The sequence below is a fragment of the Aricia agestis genome, chromosome 6 (assembly GCF_905147365.1).
Source record: "Aricia agestis chromosome 6, ilAriAges1.1, whole genome shotgun sequence".
NCBI lineage: Eukaryota > Metazoa > Arthropoda > Insecta > Lepidoptera > Lycaenidae > Aricia > Aricia agestis.
The window spans coordinates 9,495,912-9,516,349 of NC_056411.1; the positions used below are offsets into that span (position 1 = coordinate 9,495,912).

At 37.0% G+C, this 20,438-nt stretch overlaps 1 protein-coding gene across 1 annotated transcript; it reads left to right on the forward strand.

Moving 5' to 3' along the window:
• Window positions 1–245: 245 nt before the first annotated feature.
• Window positions 246–20,359, forward strand: LOC121727928 (sarcoplasmic calcium-binding protein). The gene is made up of 6 exons (XM_042115993.1): window positions 246–427; window positions 5,442–5,630; window positions 15,971–16,132; window positions 17,101–17,241; window positions 18,115–18,234; window positions 20,197–20,359. The coding sequence occupies exons 1-6, from the start codon at window positions 326–328 to the stop codon at window positions 20,305–20,307; spliced, it is 825 nt and encodes a 274-aa protein (XP_041971927.1). The 5' UTR covers window positions 246–325; the 3' UTR covers window positions 20,308–20,359.
• The last annotated feature ends 79 nt before the right edge of the window (window positions 20,360–20,438 follow it).

The following is a 20,438-nucleotide window of genomic DNA, read 5'->3' on the forward strand; positions in this document are numbered from 1 at the left end:
TACGCTACCACAAGCAAGTGGCAGACCGCAGAAGAAATACAAGACAGGAGACACGTTAAGAAAATATTAGCTTCGTACCAAAATCAACTGCACCTACTATACTATACATGGATATTAAGGTCCAAATTACATTTTGGAGATGTTACCTTATTGTTTACAATATTGTTTGTAAACAGTTTGAGCCCCACTCTAGGCAATAAAACCGAATGCATGTTCCAAATTCAAATCATATACGCCCTTGACTTCGAAGTGGACGGACGTTTGTTTAGAAAATTAAATTGAATTAAGTAAAACTTTTTTTATGTGGTGTAGTGTTTTATAGAAGATGGCTAATCCTCTGTTAAGAATAAGTTCGCGCTTGACTGTGCTCAATCTGGAGAGAGCTGCCTGCGCCGTAGCCAGTTCAAATACACCTAGAACAGTTAAGGTAGGTACCTAATTAATTATTTTATTAATTTTATTTAGACATAATTATTTTTGGACTGAAGTCTACAGTGATGTAGATTAAAATTAATTAAGATAAAATTTTACCCAATAGATAATTAGCCTTTTAAATAAAAGCACTTTTAAAATATAGTCCGTCAAGAAAGTTAAGAAATTAAAAAGTGGCAACATCGTAGTGTCATCCCTTCTTTCTTATATTGATTTGAAAGGGATGACACTACGATGTTGCCACTTTTTAATTTCTTCACTTTCTTGACAGACTGGTTATTAGTTAAATACTTAATACTTAGGTACCTATAAAAGATGTTGTCTACTTAAGTTACTAGATTCCCTACTCAAGTAAAAAGCTCTAGTTCTTTGCCACTTATAAAATATGAAATCATTCATAGGTAGGTATACCTACAATATACATAATATTCATGGCATCCATAATTAACATAAATGGTAAACTCAAGACTTTCACATTTATTTGACTGTAAAGTGGAATAACCTGTTCCTTTGGGATGCAACACCATGGACCATGGTTACAAAAAATGCTATTGGTGCATCAAGTTTTGATCTAATAAAACTTTGAAGTTCTGTAACATTTTATTAAAACATAAATGAAACATTATACTATGGTCTAAACCACGATTTGACTCAATTTTCATAAAAATTAGAAATTTTAATTTTAACGAAAACTTATTATTATTGAATGATTTTGCAGAACTAGTCAATCTTTATGGCATCCACCTTTTGGTTTTTCATTTGGTAGGTAGCTAACAACAGCTGGCTCTACCTAAGCTCTACCTTTTTTATTATTATTAGGTAGACTATTCCTTTTTGAATTCAAATAGGAATAGCCTATTAATACAGTAACGCCGTGTTGTTAATGGCTTCCGGCAATTTTTTGGTGAATGACAGATGAAACAAATGCGATAGGTGAACGTGATTGTTCTATACTTACCTCTTTTCCTATTTAATATTTAAAACTAATAACTTTTAAGTAATTAACCTAATAACGCACCATTTGAAACTCATTAGTATATTATCGAATTGTTTAAATTATTATTTAAATAGGTTAAAAATAGTGAGTACGAATATATCTTGGCTTAATAAGATATTAATTACCAAGTTATGAAAATACTTAGGTACCTAATCGAGGAGATAAAATGAGAGAGAGAGAGGAGCGCAAGTCGTGATGGCTGGATTTTATTAAGACGCTTAATATTATCTAATAAATTTATTAAATATTAAAAAAAACTTGAGAGGTGTCAAGGTACACCCGAATGGAATGAAGTTATTTCTTATGTTCAAAAAACTTGATACATATTATGTAAGTACACTCAAAAAATATATAAAAAAAACGATATCTAGTTGACGCAGAGGAATACCATCAACGCCCTCTGTCCCTACCATGCAGGTACGGTACTAATAAAAAAGTGTTGAGGTCAAATATCGTCCTGTCTAGCCTCCTTTCGCAACGTCGAACGTGCAATAAGGAACTTCGTTCCAATTAATAAAATAAAACGCATACTTATATTAATTTATGTGAAATAGTGTGAAATGAACCTGACAAGAAATGCAGCTAATGCGTACCTACTCCAAGACCTCGGACTTTAAATAATGTAAGTAGATTTGATTTTGGAATGCCCTGATAGAGTTCTGTACGCTACGCTCCTCGCTGTCTGCGCTGATGGTATCTCTCACCAATAAGTCAAACTGTCTGCTCTCAAAGAGTTATCAATGTAGATAAGATAGAGCTTTCGACCCTACGGTCTGGCCGCACGGTCCAAGAACACACTTAGATAATGCAACTTGTTTCGTATGATAACAAAGTAAACTATGAAAATAGTTATGTAGTTTGCTTTGCCAAGTACCTATCATAAAAGTTGGAAACTTTGAAATTGTGCGAAAAAAAAAGACTTATTCATCCTCTTTAAAACTTATATAAGTAGACTTATTTCATTCTAATGAGGGCACTAAATTAATTAATTACAATTTACAAAAACAAAGCGACGTTTTCGGGATTCATTGTTCTTAAAATATAAACATTGTCTATTGGGATAGGCTCTAACCGATGGAGTATAGACGATGTATCTAAGATAAGAACGATCGAGCAAATTGGCTTTACTACAAAGTCTAATAATAATTACAGTTGACAATGTATTTTTTTTATGAAAGAAGGGGGCAAACGAGCAAACGGGTCACCTGATGGAAAGCAACTTCCGTCGCCCATGGACACTCGCAGCATCAGAAGAGCTGCAGGTGCGTTGCCGGCCTTTTAAGAGGGAATAGGGTAGGTAATAGGGGAGGGAAAGGATGGGAAGGGAAGGAAATAGGGCAGGTTAGGGAAGGGAATTGGGCCTCCGGTAATCTCACTCGGCGAAACACAGCGCAAGCGCTGTTTCACGCCGGTTTTCTGTGAGAACGTGGTATTTCTCCGGTCGAGCCATTCGTGCCTAATTATATTAATTATAGTATTACTTTGATCTAAAAAACATAAATTGTATGTAAATTGTAGAACTTAACGCGTTTGGTATGAACTCTACATAATAATAATATTATTGTCACAGCACGCATGCATGCGCAGTTAATTGATGCAAATATGACCGTCTTCAGACATGGTTTAAAAACGCATTCGTTAAAAACATGGTCAATGCTTTGTTTAGAATTTATAAAACGATATTTTTATATGAAGTGGCCTACGTGATACATTCTACATAACTAAATAGGTATTCGTAATAGAGCAAGCGAAGGTCGTTAGTCGAAAAACATAACAGCTTAATGACTATCAGTAATACTTATGTTAACGAAGTAAATACAAATTGTTTTTGTTTTTAAACATATTCGTTTTTTTTTATAAATCAAACTATTTTATTAGGAATTCTAAAGTGTGCCTGTGCTGCTAGCTGCAATTCAATTTAAGTTATTTACCTAAATAAAGCACTGGGTATTAAAAGCCTCAAATTGGATGATGTACAGTCCCTGCAAGCGTGAATTTTTATGAAACCGAAGTTGCGACTTTGGGTTCTAGATTCTGGTATTAAAAATTAAAATAATATTACAATATATTATGTACTTATCTAGTTCATTATAATTTGTAAACGCAGTGCAGTCGCGTAGCTACGGACTCTACCTAAGATAGGTACCTATTGTCCGTAGCAGTTGCAATGAGCTTTAATTTTTTATTTAAGTAAGTAGATTTCTCGTTTTGGCAGTAGAGCTACCCTAATAATTATTGTGCTTAAGCAATAACATTAATGAAGGCCTAAACCGCAAGGTCTCAGAACAAAAGGGACACCAGAATTGTTAGGTGTGCTTATTTTGTATATCTACCTACTACTTGCACGATTCCATTTGTTAGACATGGTATTAAGTAATATAATATATCCAGTGTTCTACATTTGTGGATATACTATATAGGGATGTAAAATCTTAAAACTTTTTATATCACTCACCTACCTATCACTTATCAGATATATCTACTTTTCAATAGGTAACGTACTGTTTAAACAAATATATTCTTTTGGTTTTGTGATGTCATTTGTCAATGTACCTACCTACTGGTAATGTATCAATTTGAAAACGTTGAAAATTGAGCGCACGACAATATTTTTGAATCATACAATCAGCTGGCTGTCGTTTGCAAATTGCAGTGCCACTTTAGAATTCGAATCATTCAGTTAAAAATCGATTGGAGAAATGGTAGTCTGGCATTGAAAGCGCTCTTGTGCTTCGCTTGACTCATGACTCATGAGTCCTAGCGGGGGCACTTCCATGTCATGATAGTATCAGTAGTATCGTAATAAGGCTGTGCTGTTAGACCATTTCATATCGTTGCAAATGCAGACCTACCTCCATCGGTAATCGGTATAACAGCATTTACTAAATACGTAATACGACTATCCGCCGTACTCATAGTCATTTAATTACGATTAACCTTCAATTTAATGGAGAGTTTGACAGATAATGTATGGGGTTTATGTCAAAATTTTGAATTAATTACATATTTTAAGTAATTAATGTTCCACTCTGAGTACGGCAGTAAGACTGCAGCCGCTGCCGGCTCTACTTAACTTATTTTGTTATATTCACAGAGTACTTTATTATATACCTACTGTTATATTATATTTGCACGTCGAGATATATCCGACAAAATATGAGTTCTAACTTCTCTTTCACATTGTACCATCTTATTGTAACTACCATATTTTTACAAATAAACGTTCTTATTATTATACGGTACTCTACACAATATCTAAAATATAAAACCTTTGGGCGAAAACTAATAGATAATTTTATTAGTTTTCCCCCAAAGGTTGTGACCTACAAACCCATTGCACGTGTTTAGAACCTTTGTCTGTTGCGAGATAAACAAATGTTTGTCAATAAGGCTGGGAAGGGCGCGAGGTCGATGCCCCGGTTATGTAACCACTAGCCGGCAGCCGCTCACCAACAGACCTCAGATTAACTGCCCAGCTTCCGGCAGCATGCACGATAAAAATAAAAAAGGTCAAAGTCTACTTAATTGGTTAATGTGTTTGCTAGAATGTCTTCTATAAGTTTCTAGAGTAAAGTTACACTTATTCTATGTCTGTTTAGGGGAGGTTTTATTATTCGGGGGGAGGTATTTTGACGCAGTTTCTGTGAGAAGAAATCTATACCTCAAGCATGCCGTTGGCATAAAAGATAAAGTAACAGAATCCACTATATATAAACACTTGGAACTTTGGAAGTGTAGTGCACATTCTTTTAAACAATAAGTACTTAGATAATAATATATCTTCTAATTTATAGGTTACGGCGTCTAGAGAACTCACACTCAGAAATAATTGTACCAAATTGTCATATTCTCTTTAAAACTACTGTACCTAATTACAGACACTGCAGTTATAGCTACAGACCTACAAGGCTGATTTTCACGTGGTCAAAATCAGAACTAAAGCCACTATTTTAAAATGTTCCTTCTTATTCTTACTCTATGTCCAATGCAATAAAATTGTTTTTTTTTTCAGCTTATTCACACGAAGGTATCATGCACGGGCAACGTGTGTTACCTCCAGCTACAGGAACCGCGAGAGTTGGACGCGGACCGCGCGAGGGCTCTGAGACGGTACAGCAAACAGAGCAGGACAGAAGACAGGAGGAAAGAGGAGACGGATTCAGACTCTGACTCAGATACTGAGTGCAAGGGATTCGATAGGGTTAGTATTCTGAATTCTAGATCTATGTAAATGTAGAGATGGAATACTGTTTGTGCAAAGGAGGAATTATGTGTTTGTTTGCAATTATTATAATGGGCTCCAAAAGTACAAGAACGAATTTTATAAAATCAGGCTTAGATTTAGCCAAGCGGCCAAGCCGCAGCGACCAGGCCGCGGCGGCCATCGAGATAATCACCTTAGTATGAAACCGCCATAGACCACGTGCACCTGCACGCACGGCGGTCAGCGGCCACACCATAAATTCGATGGCCGTCGCGACCTGGCCGCCGCGGCTTGGCCGCTAGTATAGTGCGCGCCCGGGCTTAAAATAGACGTCGAGAATAGATATAAGCTAATTTTTATCGGTTAAATAGTACCTAAGGTTCCCGTTAATCTTATCTTATACCTTTAAACGAGCAATTCATGTATATATATATATATATATATATATATATATATATATATATATATATATATATATATATATATAATATATATATATATATATATATATATATATATATATATATATATATTTCCACCCCGGAGTTGATATTGCGTCCTACATGGCGGTTTTTACCGATGATATTGCGTCCGACTGACTTGTTGCATCCTGTATACGGACGCAAGATTGACCATCTCTCAAATTCAGCCAGAAGTAGTGTTAAGGTTAGTACAATGGCTGGGTGAAATATTAGCATGGACGTTGTTTTGTCACCGGAGTGCTTTTCGGCGTATTTCTTAGTTCCGCTATTTGGCGCGCGAATTTTGGAGGTCGCTACTGTGCGCCGTATATCGGTGGCGTATATTCGATACTTTGTTTACGTATAACACGCCGATAATGTGGATTCCTGTATATAATAAAGTTTTTATCAATTCTAATGTGTGATTTAATTACGTCCCACAAAACGACATCGTCCCAGAGGAGACGCGGGGGTGACAGAGGCGAGGGGGCGGAGTTCGCACGCGACATGCAAGGGCATGTTTTTGTTTATATTTTTTGCCGGCCAGCGCGGACGTAATAACGCTTGTGGTATAAATATTGTGTAGTGGGGCGAATATTTGAGAGAGACTAAATTCATGTCTTCGAAGTTGGGTTCAAAATGCCTTCGTAAATTTGATGTAACATTACACATTTCAATGTCTAATTAACTTATGAAAATGCTGCTAAAACTATTTTAAAGTAGAGTTAATATTTCAAAAGTTATTATAAAAAAAAGTACCAAATTATGAAATTTTTGCGTGTCGTTTCGATACTGCCGCTTACAATTTATTATTTATAAAAAAAATGAGCTAGAAAGGATTAAAAATTTAATGTTAATTTGAAGATAAAGAACTAATAAACTATCCGATACCAACAAATAACACATCAACTTACATTAAATAACTAAAAATTATATTTTTAAAATGTTCATAAAATTCGCGTCATTGTCCTGCGCATTGTTTATTTTGAATGCCTTACTCAACGTGACGGGTTGAAACCTATTTTGCGATAAAATCTGCTGGCTCACTTTATTTGATCGCAGTGCTTTGGTGTGGATAGAGGTCTTCGTTTTATGCAGGTGAGTCTTTGAAATACGTTCTACAAAAATTTCCAAATAAGACGTCATTTACATTTCTCGATGTGTGCCAACATTTGTCTGTTTTTCACTACTTTTTTTATACCAAGTTATAAAGGCCCGCAACATTTCTAAGTTCTTAATAATTTTCTTTATATCAATACTTAATTATAAACGAATTTAGTGAATTCCTCATTTTCCTGAACGTCTTTTTCCTGAATAGCCCTAAAATCATAATGACGATCATTCAGAATAATGATTAAATCTGTAACTGTATTTCAGGAAAACAGGAACAAATATATCGAATCGATGCAATGTCGATATTACAATTAGGTAGTTATTTGACACATTTTAGAAAAATAGTAGTAGAATAGTAAGAAAAGTAGTAAAAATGTTATCTACACTTCAATATTATAAAGCAGGAGAGGTTGTTTGTTTGTTTGAACGTGTTAATCTCAGGAACTACTAGTCCGATTTGAAAAATTATTTCAGTGTTAGATAGCCCATTTATCGAGGAAGGCTATAAGCAATATTTTATCACGCTAAGAATAATAGGAGCGAAGAAATAGAGGAAAATGTGGAAAAAACGGAGGGAAATTATTTGAAAGGGCTTATTTGAACGCGCTTATCTCAGGAACTACTGGTCCGATTTGAAAAATTCTTTCAGTGTTAGATTGTCGTGATTGATGTAGATCGTTTTTTTAAAAGAAGTGATTTTAAAAACTATTTTAAAGACAAAATAAAATGGCCTTGGCCGTCGACCCATTTTGTAATACAAAAAAAATGTTTTAATTGTGGTGCAACGACCAAGAATAATATCAATATTATTACAAATCATTTTGTTCTACCTATGAAACGAAAGAACATAAAATCGCTTTATAAACTTCATTTTTCTGGTGCAGCATTTGTAAATATGCAATTTACGATCATTATCCTGACGTCGAGTGTCCTGTTTGTTGTTGAACTGTTTATATACTTACCTGTCTAAAAGTATTTTGGATCGATTGTATTAACTACTATGTCCCTACCTACATAACTACGTATATGATTTTCTTTGATAAGTACTTACCTATTGTATATTTTAAACAAAAGCCCATCAGTGACTGAGTTTAGACTGCGAATTGGGTTGGGACTAATGTATTTTTAAATATCTATACTTACTAATATTGTAGAGACGAAATATTTAATCGTTTGCTTATTACTATTTAACTTACGAGTTACGAGACTACTGAACCAATTTAAATAATTCTTTCGCTATTAGAAAGCCACGGTAATGAGAAGTAAAATAGCCCAAACAAGTGCATCGAAACTCAACGTCAAGTGGTTACCGGGTCATGGGCTAGGCTGTACACTGTACAGTGTTCTGAGATTTTTTTTTAATCTTGACTTGGTGACTTTCTTCATTCATAAATCGACACCCTTGACAAGATTTATAGTAACTGTGATGGCATACTTATAATAATAATAATGTACTTTTATTCAGCTCGATAACATAAAAACCTTAATCTAGACAATTACAACATGCAAATTATTTTATTTTCAATGGTTTTTTATATTAGAATGTTAAGATCGCAACCGGCAGCTTAGCTAGGTTACAGTATAACCTGTGTTAAAGCCACCGGACCCTTTCCCAACTACTGATCGCATATCGCTGATTTTACATTTCAGGCAATTAAAATTAGATTACAAATCAAATCAATGTTTAAAATTAATCAAACTTGATACAATAAACGGGGGCGGTGGTTACTCGCGTCCTATAGAATTACCTTTTACTACCCTACACGTGTCCCCCGGGTGGTGCTAAACGAGTAACAACACCGAGTCTCAGGCGGCGGATATGATAACCTGACTCCTAGGCAGTAGTGGCCTTGAGGACTAAATACCCTCAAAAAGTCTAGCGCGGAAAGCAACGGGAAACTACCGCGACTATAATCCCAAGAAAACCACCATGATTAAGAACGCCACCAGAGCTCGGCGCCAGCTTGGTTCCGGGCCGACTGGTGTGAAATTGGCTACCGGCTGCAGGTCAGTTAACCAGCAGGCTGCTTGCAGAAACGAACGAACGCTGGAATGTCCGTGGACTTTTAAGGCCAGGAAAAATCGAAGTTGTTGAAGCGGAGATGGAGCGCTATAATCTGGCTATACTAGGATTGAGTGAGACCCATGTCAAAGATAACGGATACCACATAACACCTGAAGGAAATATGGTAATCTACTCTGACAGGCAAGACAATAGTTTTAGTGGTGTGGGCTTCATAGTTGCTAGCTGGCTACGAGACAAGGTATTGGGGTATAATACCATCAACAATAGAATTATATCCTTAAAAATTTCAGCCCATCCACACTCAATTAACTTTGTACAGGTCTATGCACCGACCACTGCAGCCACCGAAGAAGACATGGAGGAATTTTACCACGAACTAGAATTAACCTGCAAAGCGTTACCAAAGAAGGAATGTACTATCATCCTGGGAGACTTTAATGCTAAGATAGGGCACACTGATAATGATCAACACCTAAGGAATGCTATTGGGGAATACGGCTTAGGAGCCCGCAACAGTCGAGGTGAGATGTTGTTAAAGTTTTGCATTGAAAAAGGACTATTCGTAACTAACACGGCAAATAAACAACATCCAAGACGCTTATGGACATGGCGATCGCCAACAGGTCATAAAAATCAGATTGACTTCATATTAATCAGCAGCAGATGGAAGTCGTGCATAACTCTCTCAAAGACTTTTCCGGGTGCAGATTGTGGCAGCGACCATCAGCTGTTAATAGCTCAATACAGAGTCCGCCTCAAAGTAGTTTCAAAGCCTCCACCATCCAAAAATATTCTTCTAGCACAAGAAGCGAAAGCTTTTGAGGACACACTACAAACTCGACTGGACAGTGAAACGTATTGCCCATTTGACTCAGCCAATACATCATGGAATCAGCTTAAGGCCGCATTAGAAGAGACAACTAGAACAATCACAAATGGACGGAAAGTAAAACACCCTAGATCTGAGTGGATGAGCAAGACCACTTGGGAGGGAATCGCACAAAGAAAGGCTCTAAAGACTGGAGGAATTCGTTCAAAGGAAGAACAACAGCTATACTCTGAACTTGACTCACTAGTACAGCGTCTCTGTAGACATGACAAGAATGCATATATCAATTCCATATGTAGAGATATACAAACACACTCTGATACCCTACATCCAAGAGACATGTTCCAAAAGGTAAAAATTCTCACACGGGAACGAAAATCAAAATCTTGGAACATAGAAGATGAAAAGGGTAACCTGTTTTTAGACAAGAACCAAGTGATGACAAGATGGAGGAACTACTGCCAAGACCTGTACAAATATGACGCTGATGAACCTGACACTAGATTAGATTTTACAGATAAAGAACCCGACATCGTTCTCCATGAAGTAGAAGCAGCTATAAATAAGCTCAAAACAAAAGCTTGCGGTGGAGATGGTATACAGGCACAAGTGCTTAAGAGCTTGGGTAAGTCTGGAATCAGAGTAATGCATTCAATATGTCTTAAAGTATGGAGAACTGGATAGTGGCCAGACGATTGGACAGAATCTCTCGTGATACCACTACATAAGAAAGGGTCGACTAAAAAGTGTGAAAGTTATCGGACCATCTCACTAATTTCACACGCCAGTAAGATTCTTCTCCATGTTATAAACAACAGATTGGCACACTATATAACTAGACAGATATCCAAAGAGCAGGCGGGATTCGTAAAGGGCAGGGGTACCCGAGAACAAATCCTAAACATCCGTCAGCTGATAGAAAAGAGCAGAGAATTCAATGTCCAAATAGTACTCTGTTTTGTGGATTACGCTAAGGCCTTTGACTGCATCGTCTGGTCCAAAATGCTGGAGGTGATGAGAGAGTTGGGCGTCCCCGATCATCTCATATTTTTGGTACAAAACCTCTATCTGGAAGGTCGATCAAGGGTGCGATTAGACAATGATCTGTCAGAGCCGTTTGCTACAGAGCGTGGTGTCAGACAGGGTTGCATCCTCTCTCCACAGCTGTTCAACCTCGTAGGCGAATATATAATGCGTCAAGTGTAGGAAGATTGGGAGGATGGTATTAAAATTAACGGATACCTTCTCAACAACCTAAGGTTCGCTGACGACACCACGCTTATAAGAACTTGCGAAGTGAAACTTGCTGAACTTCTAGCGCGGGTCGAAAAGATTAGTCGAGACTTTGGCCTCCAAATCAATCGCAATAAAACCAAACTGATGTACGTCGATAAGCTGAACCAAATACAAAAGACATCCTTACTACAAGATCTCCAACCCGTAGAGGAGTTTGTCTACCTGGGATCGTTGATTAGCAACAATGGTAACTGCGAGAGGGAGGTTGTCCGACGGGCTCAGATGGCTAAATCTGCGGTTGGGCGCTTAGAAAAGATATGGAAGAATAAGAACATCTATCGTAGCACAAAAATAACACTAATGCGTTCCCTAATCTTTTCAATATTTTTATATGCCTCCGAGACATGGACACTAAAAGCACGTACTCGAGCTAAGATTGACGCTTTTGAAATGTGGTGCTGGCGTAAAATGCTCGGCATCCCTTGGACCGCACACCGGACCAACACGTCTATACTTCAGCAACTCAAAATTACCACCCGCCTGTTCACGCTTTGTCTACAACGATCACTTGCCTTTTTTGGCCACATAAGTTGTTGAGAAGGTAGCTGGGCAATTAGAGGGGAAAAGAGGCAGAGGCAGAGTGGCTACACGATGGACAGACGCGATTGTCAAGGCTGCTGACTGCACGTTCCAGGAGGCATTTCATCAGGCCAAAAATAGAGACAAGTGGAGAGCCCTATCCCAGAAAGCAAATTTTGGTGGTCACGTCCCTCAGCCATGAGGATATGACTAGGAAGAAGAAGATACAATAAACAATACAAAAAACGATCGAAACGATCTACATCAATCACGACAACCATGATTGACTATGACTATCACAGCACAGAACGCAACGTCGCGTCGTGTTTGTTTACGCGCGCGCGTTAACCTACTACTTACGAAAAAATTTATTATTATTGTGAACTTGTATTATAATCAAATACCGTCCTCTTTTTGTACAAAACAAATAAACAGAAATAATAGGTACTATTATAGATAATAACCATAATTTAAATTTACAAACAAAGTATATATATTGTTGTGTAATTTTTGTGTAGTTGTGTAATTTTTTGAGATTTTGGACTGTTTTATCTTATTTTTTATAGGTACGTTAATAATTTTTTAAGCGTTTTTATTTTTCTTTTCGACGCCTAAAGGGCCTTTTTTTGAGACTTTGTACTGATAGGTATGTCTGATATGTGATTCTTCAGGTTAATATTTTTCTAAGCATTTTTGTTTTATTTTTTTAACGCCTAAACGGCTAATAACGAATTTCAATTTGTTAAATTTTATCAACTTGTCACGTGGGCAGAGCCACGATTGAAAACTAGTATTGCTTACATACACAAGTTAATTATAGTCAATGTCACAGTGAATTAGCCTCTCAACTGGTCGTTCTTAAAATTGTTAATTTCTTAAATTACTTTATGTTCCTATTTCGGTGTATTTGATTTGTCCGACACTTTGATTATTATGACTATGGGTTTATTATTGTACCTACTTGATTTTAAACAATAAAACTTAAAAATACCTACTACGGAAACAATTGTTTTATTTTGTGTTCATACTTAAGTTCAGAAGAAACACGCTCACATAAATAAAATGCTCCCACATCATATCTATCATAATTATCCTTAATAATTTTTAGTTAGCCTAGCGTACTTACCTAATTATAATTTAAAATTTAATTAATCTATGTAATATAGGGATAACTTGTTTTTAATGTCTGTTATGTACTCCAAGTTATAGAAATAAGTATTTCATTTTAATCGACTTCATAAAGAGGGATTCTCTATTCATGCATACATATCGTCACTCCTGTCCCTCATTGGGGTAGACAGAGACCACATCACGCAATGAATTTATTGGGATCTATTATATAGGTACCTATGTATGTATCGATATAACATATAAGGTTAGGAGGAGCAACAAACTCAACAGTTTATGGCGTACATACAAAAATAATATACGGTACCGATATAATCTCAAATATACACACACTGGCAAAATTAGCGGAACATAGGTAAAAAGGGCCAAAACTTGAACTCAAGTGGGTCGGGCTTTCTGAAAGCCTTTTTTATAGCTTCTAAGCTCATTCAAGAAATAAAATATTGAACAAAACTGGCAAGTTGACAGGTTTTTATAGCAATTATGCCCTAATAAGTGTTTTTCGATTATTGACGTTGTAAGTGTTCCTGATAAGAATGGCGTTTTAGCGGGGTGCAAGGTATGCTCAGCTCATTTGATTGTTTGGTTTTTGGAAGAACACATTGCTTAGATACAAAATTAGTGATTTCCCAGCATCTGCGACAGCTAGAGCTGTAACCACGATAGAGAAAGGTCACACCTACCGTTCGGTCAGTCAGGCCTTAGGTGTGTCGGCTTCCGTGGTTCATCGTAACTTTCAACGCTTCAGAGAGACTGGATCTTACGTTCGGACACGAGAACAAGGCAGATATCGGGTGACAATGGTTCAGGATGACCATTTTGTAAGGTAACAAAACTTAAGAAATCGACCACAAACTGCTATGCAGACACGAAACCTGTCGGAACAGGTCCAAGATGAACGTGTAAGTGATTGTACAGTAAGAAGAAGACTCAAAGAAGTTAAATTAAACTCAAAAGTGCCAGCAAGGGCACCAAAACTTGAGACAGGACACCGAAGAGCCAGGCTAAGATTTGCGCGTGAACATCAAAATTAGACAAGTGAGTGAAATCTTGTGCTGTACAGTGATGGGAGCAAATTCTGTGTACATTGTATTGACAGGCGATAAAGAATGTGGATAAATCATAAGGAAAGCTACAGGCCATCAAACTTACCGGAAACAGTGGCCTATGATTCAGGCTTCGTAATGGTTTGGAGTTGCATATGATTTGGAGCCCGCATGGAGCTGATGATTATAGATGATGGTACTTTGACAGTACAGGGCTTTAGCACCGACATCCTGGAACTGCATGGTGTGCCTTTTACACAGTTTTAGGTAGTAATTTCAATTTTATGTGCGTCCATAGAGTAAGAAAATCGGGCATTATTACCTAAACGATGCTGGCGTAGCCCAGGTGGAGAGGCCAGCGTGGTCTACGGATGTAGATCCGATTGAAGACGTGTGGCATATCAATGGGTGAACGGTACGAGTTAAAACTCCAGCTCCAAAATGTGTCCAGGAGCTCGAGTTGGCGCTACTGTAGGAGTAGGAGAATATCCCACAGGAAATGATTGACAATTAAAATGCAAGCATGGAATGGCGTATCCAGGCCCTCTTGAGATCCATAGAAGGCATTAAACGCTTTTAACATGGCATTTCTTTAATAAAAATGGAGAATTTATCTTAAAAACTTACTACTGAAATTTCAAAGATTTTCTTAATTTTTTGATTTTTGCTAATTTTTTTTTATTTTTCACGTTTTTATGCCACAAATTTATATAAAATTTATTGTTTAATAATCAATTAGTAAATAAATAAATAAATATATAAAAATCAGTGAACAATTTAAAAAAAAATGAAAATTTTGTTATGTTCCTCTAATTTTGCCGGTGTGTTTAGTAAGGAGTCATTTAATTAGTAGAATGCATGGAATTAATATATTACAATATACGGTATCAATATATCCATACATTTAAACGGATGTAGGAAAAACGATTAAATGCATGGAACGAATACAAAAATATACAATGTGTCACATGATTTCCATCGAGAACGGAAGCAACAAACCAGCGAGAATTATTTCAAATTGAATATCTAATTTTCGTACGTAAACAAAATTTCTCGTCGACAATAGAATTCACATGACAGCAATGTACCTATATTCGCACGAATAACAATTAAAAAGTCATTGGAAATGGTAGACGCCATAGGGTTCGACTTTGAAAAGACGCAACAAGTCTTCGGCGATTTAAATATATATATATATATATATATATATATATATATATATATATATATATATATATATATATATATATCTTATATCTTTAAACGAGCAATTCTTGTATATATATAATTGGAATCTCGGAATCGGCTCCAACGATTTTCATGAAATTTAGTATATATAGGGGGTTTCTGTGGCGATAAATCGATCTAGCTAGGAATCATTATTGGAAAATGTTATTTTTAAACTTTTTAATCGGGACTTAACGCGACTTATTTAAGTAGTAATGCTACTACGAGTACATAATTTTTCTCGACGTTTCGGCCGTGTTGCAACGGCCGTGGTCACGAGGGGACTGTTGAGTTTGAGTCCCCTCGTGACCGCGGCCGTTGCAACACGGCCGAAACGTCGAGAAAAAGTATGTACTCGTAGTAGCATTACTACTTAAATAAGTCGCGTTAAGTCCCGATTAAAAAGTTTAATTATAATGCAACGCGAAAGTTTAAAATGTTATTTTATTCGTGTTTTATCGAATACCGAGCAAAGCTCGGTCAAATAGCTAGTTATTTATTAAAGGAGACAAGCAGCGGCTCAAGTGACGAATTTACATGTTGTGCGACCCAACTATAGTCACCATCACATATCATAGAAATAATTTTGGTGTTGTGTTCTGTAGTAACCATTATCTTGATTGTCTATGGACATTGTTAAAAGTTAAAACTAGAGGTACATAGGTACAATATAAATGATAATATAATTTCAGTCGGAGTTCTGGCGGCGGAAAATGCGCACCGTCCACAACATACTGGATGTAGACAAGGACGGCCTGATCTCCTTCAACGACTTCCAGCTGTTCGCAGACAGGTTCAAGAGCTTGGGACACCTGGACGACCAGCAGGCGAAGGAGTTCACGGAGATTATAAAGGTATCCATAGACCATACTAATATATAAATGTGAAAGTGTGTCTGTCTGTGTTTTTGTCTGAAATTTGGTATGGAGAAACTTGGAGTCCCGAGTAAGGACATAGGATACTTTTTATCCCGAAAACATGTACGATTTCCGCGCAAAAAACGGAGTTGCGGGGTTAACTTTTTTTTATGAAATAAGGGGGGCGAACGAGCAAACGGGTCACCTGATGGAAAGCAACTTCCGTCGCCCATGGACACTCGCACCAACAGAAGAGCTGCAGGTACGTTGCCGGCCTTTTAAGAGGCAATAGGGTAATAGGGGAGGGTAGGGAAGGGAATAGGATAGGTGATTGGGCCTCCGGTAAACTCACTCACTCGACGAAACACAGCGCAAGCGCTGTTTCACGCCGGTTTACTGTGCGAACGTGGTATTCATCCGATCGAGCCGGCCCATTCGTGCCGAAGCATGGCTCTCCCACGTCTATCTAGTAGGCAAAATATAAATTAACCCATTATAAATTGAAGGTAGAGTGGATAATGGATATATAAGTTGTTGACTGTTTGTTTGCTAGTTTCATAGTCCAAAGGCTCACTTATCCCAGTTTCGGTTATTGTTAACGAGACTGATAATAATTATGTGAGTGGATAATGGATATATAAGTTGTTGACTGTTCGTTTGCTAGTTTCATAGTCCAAAGGCTCACTTATGCCAGTTTCGGTTATTGTTAACGAGACTGATTATAATTATGTTTAATCTACAATTTAACTTAACTCAGGCCTAATGTGATCTAAATGGATTGTAATTAAGAGATTCATGTTACCTAGTAAATATTGAGTAATCTGTTTCATGTAGGTAAATCAAAATAATCTATAATATTCCACTAAATCTAAATCTAGTTAGTGATCGTTCAATGTAAAGTTTTCATAATTGCGACCATTTCATTAGGTTTAAATTTTAACCAGCGATACTCATTTCATTTTCAGCTAACTTGGGAGGAGCAGTGGGGCGCGATAGACCCGTACAACTACGTCACAGTGGAGCAGTATCTGGACGACATGCACCATGTGTTGAACGACAAGAGTATCAAAAAGAAGGCGTATAGGTGGCTGCCGTATCTGTTCAAGGTATATTACTTTGTATTCCTATTGTTAATGCGAAAGAGAGAAGTAGGTATTATGTTCTAATGCCATTAGGAATACGACCTTTTAGAGTTGCCTTTTTCAACAGTGATTTTACTGGTTATTCGCGTGTCACACTCCCGACAGCGTTACTATTGGTCGCTTACGGAATTTAATTTTTCGCACCGCTAATCGCAAAAGGTCGTATCCTGATGAACTCCAAGAAAATAACCCGCTGTCAAAACTCTATTTAAAATCATATTACTGTTAAATAACGAACTATATTATGCAAGCTAAAGTGGTGGTTTCGAAAGTTCCAATTAAGGCGACGCCTTGATAATTTGGCTGGAGCGATATCGATTTTTCTCAGCATTGACTAAAGCTAAGAAATTAAAGTTCATTGTCAGTATTCATCATGTCTTTGTCATTGAATTACCCATAGCATAACACGATTGGTCAACTTTTATAACACAGAATAATCAATCAAAAAGACCTCTGTAAAAATAGGGATTCTTATTTTGCCAACAGAGGAGAGTGATTTAAGCTTCCAAAACTTGCACATAAATTGGTTCAAGCATACACTTTAATTTGCCCATAGCTTATATGAAATGTATGTATGGTTTTTAAATTACGCGACAAAAACTATTTTGTCGCTTACGACCTTTCCATTTTTTGCTGTTCCATTGGTTGTTTTCCATGTGAGGCCGGGCCGGCCTCTCATGGAAAACAAGCAATCTAAAACATATCCAACACGGTTTTTTACTTTAACGCGGCGTCACCTTAACTCACAGTATACATTAATTCATTTTGGGACCTCCTTATTGCGCATTTCCACGTTTTTGAGTCAAACATCTAACAATCCAATTTATTTCACCCCAGGCGGTAGACAAGGACCGGTCGGGCTACATCTCTGTGTCGGAGTTCAAGCTGTTCTTCCGCTGCCTGGGGCTGGGGGACGAGGACGCCGCCATCGCCTTCGCCGTCATTGATACTAATGGGGTATGTCATCCTTACTTATACAAGATGTTAGTGTAAACACCGTTATCCTTGAAACCATCAAATGAGCCCGTCAAAATGAACAACTTTTTCTTTGAGAACGATGCTGGGAACTCAAGAAAATCCGTCTTCATACCCATACAAATTGCCGATCTGGGCATCCGTTTTAGGTATGGGTATGAAGACGGCAATTTTTTTTGAGTTCCCAGCATTGTTCTCATAGAAAAAGTTGTTCATTTTGACGTGCTCATTTGATGGTTTCAAGGATAACGATGTTTACACTAACACATATTATATAACTAGCTGTCCCGGCAAACATCGTTTTGCCATATAAAGTATTTCGCCGATATTATTTCATTGAAGTGACTAAATAAGTATGTCACCATGGCAACGTCCATCGCTATCCCGTCGCACAAACAATGGTCGACGTCAGTCTCGAGTTGTAATAATTTACTATTATTTATTCAACAAATGCACTTATCAATATAACAAGGTAGATGTTGTCCGATTCTCCACTGTTATTTTTACATGGGGAAATGCATTACGCATCCCCGGCGGATTGGGGAACACCGATTCTCCACCCTAGCCGATATGCTCGCTAAGATTCACGAAAATCGGTCGAGCCGTTTCAGAGGTGTACAACCACGCACACCGTGACACGAGAAGTTTATATATATATTAGATACTAGATGTCCCGCGCGGCTTCGCCCGCGTTAGGAATTTTACAGAAACCGTACATTTTCCCATAAAAAATAGCTTATGTCCCTACTCCCTTCACTTGGTCTACTCTATATCTGTGCTTAATATTGCCATAAAAAATACTCCAGTAGTTAGTAATTTTTAATATTTCCCCCGTTTTTCCCACATTTTCCTGCGTTTTTTCGGTCGTATTAGTCTTAGCGCGAGCGTGATAATATATAGCCTTACTCGATACTTCTAGTACTTATACTCTTACTTACAGTCTTACTCGATAAATAAGCTATCTAACACTGAAATAAGTTTTTAAATCGGACCTGTAGTTCCTGAGATTAACGCGTCAAGCAAACATACTCTTCAAGTTTATAATATGAGGTAGGTATATTTTTTTTAATTATCGCTTGAAAAACTCGAGTCTCGATCTAAAAAACTATGAAAAGTACCAATAACAGGGTCATTATAGGCTCTTGATTTCCGCTTTCCGTTCTTAAAACAACGCCGAAACTCCCAAACTTGTATCTATAAAGAATCAGGAGTTCTCTCAGCACTTTCCGAACCACGGTATACCAGGTATACCTCGGTGCAAAATCTTACTTGTTGGTAGCATATGCTTAGAATACTTCTCACGAAACCGAAGTCACCACATGTTTCCCTATAAATTTTGAGGAGTTCCCTCGATTGCTTATGGATAATTCATCAGATCACCATTTTTGTGAATATAATACCAAATTGGGATGATACCCTATATACCAAAAGAAAAAATTTGAAAATCGGTTAACAAACGGCGGAGTAATCGTTGAACATAAGAAAACGAACATAACACCTCCCCCATTTTGAAAGTCGGTTAAAATTGTAGCCTATGTGTTATTCTGATGTATAAGCTATATTATTGTAAAGTTTCATTAAAATCCGTTCAGTAGATTTTGCGTGAAAGAGTAACAAACATCCATACATCCACACATCCATACATCCAAACAAACTTTCGCCTTTATAATATTAGTAGGATTAGTACGAAAGTGTGTCCGTCTGTTTGTTACCTCTTCACGTTCAAATGACTCAACCGATTTAGATGAAAGGATATACTTTGAAAGACGCGAAGTTTAGTTGTAGTGTACGGTTTCTATGCAATAAACGATATCGGCGCAACGGAGTCTATACTATATAAACTGTCTGAGTCTATACTATATAAAGTTACTAACTCTGCCATACATTTTACAGAAAACTCCAACGTTACTGATAATAAAGTTCTAAAAATATTAATCTTTTCAGGATGGCAAGTTATCGCTGAAAGAATTTGTGAAGCTCGGCAAAGACTTTTTCTTCACCGAGGACGAGACAAGAGTGTCCAAAATGTTCTGGGGACCGCTAAAGGGAATCTAAGACAGTTGTAAATACAAAAAAAACCCGTAGTAACAATGATAAATGATAATAATACGAAGTCTTGAATTAGATTATATTATAATTTTATGAAACAATTTTTTATAAATAATTTTAAGTAATGTTTGCCTGTA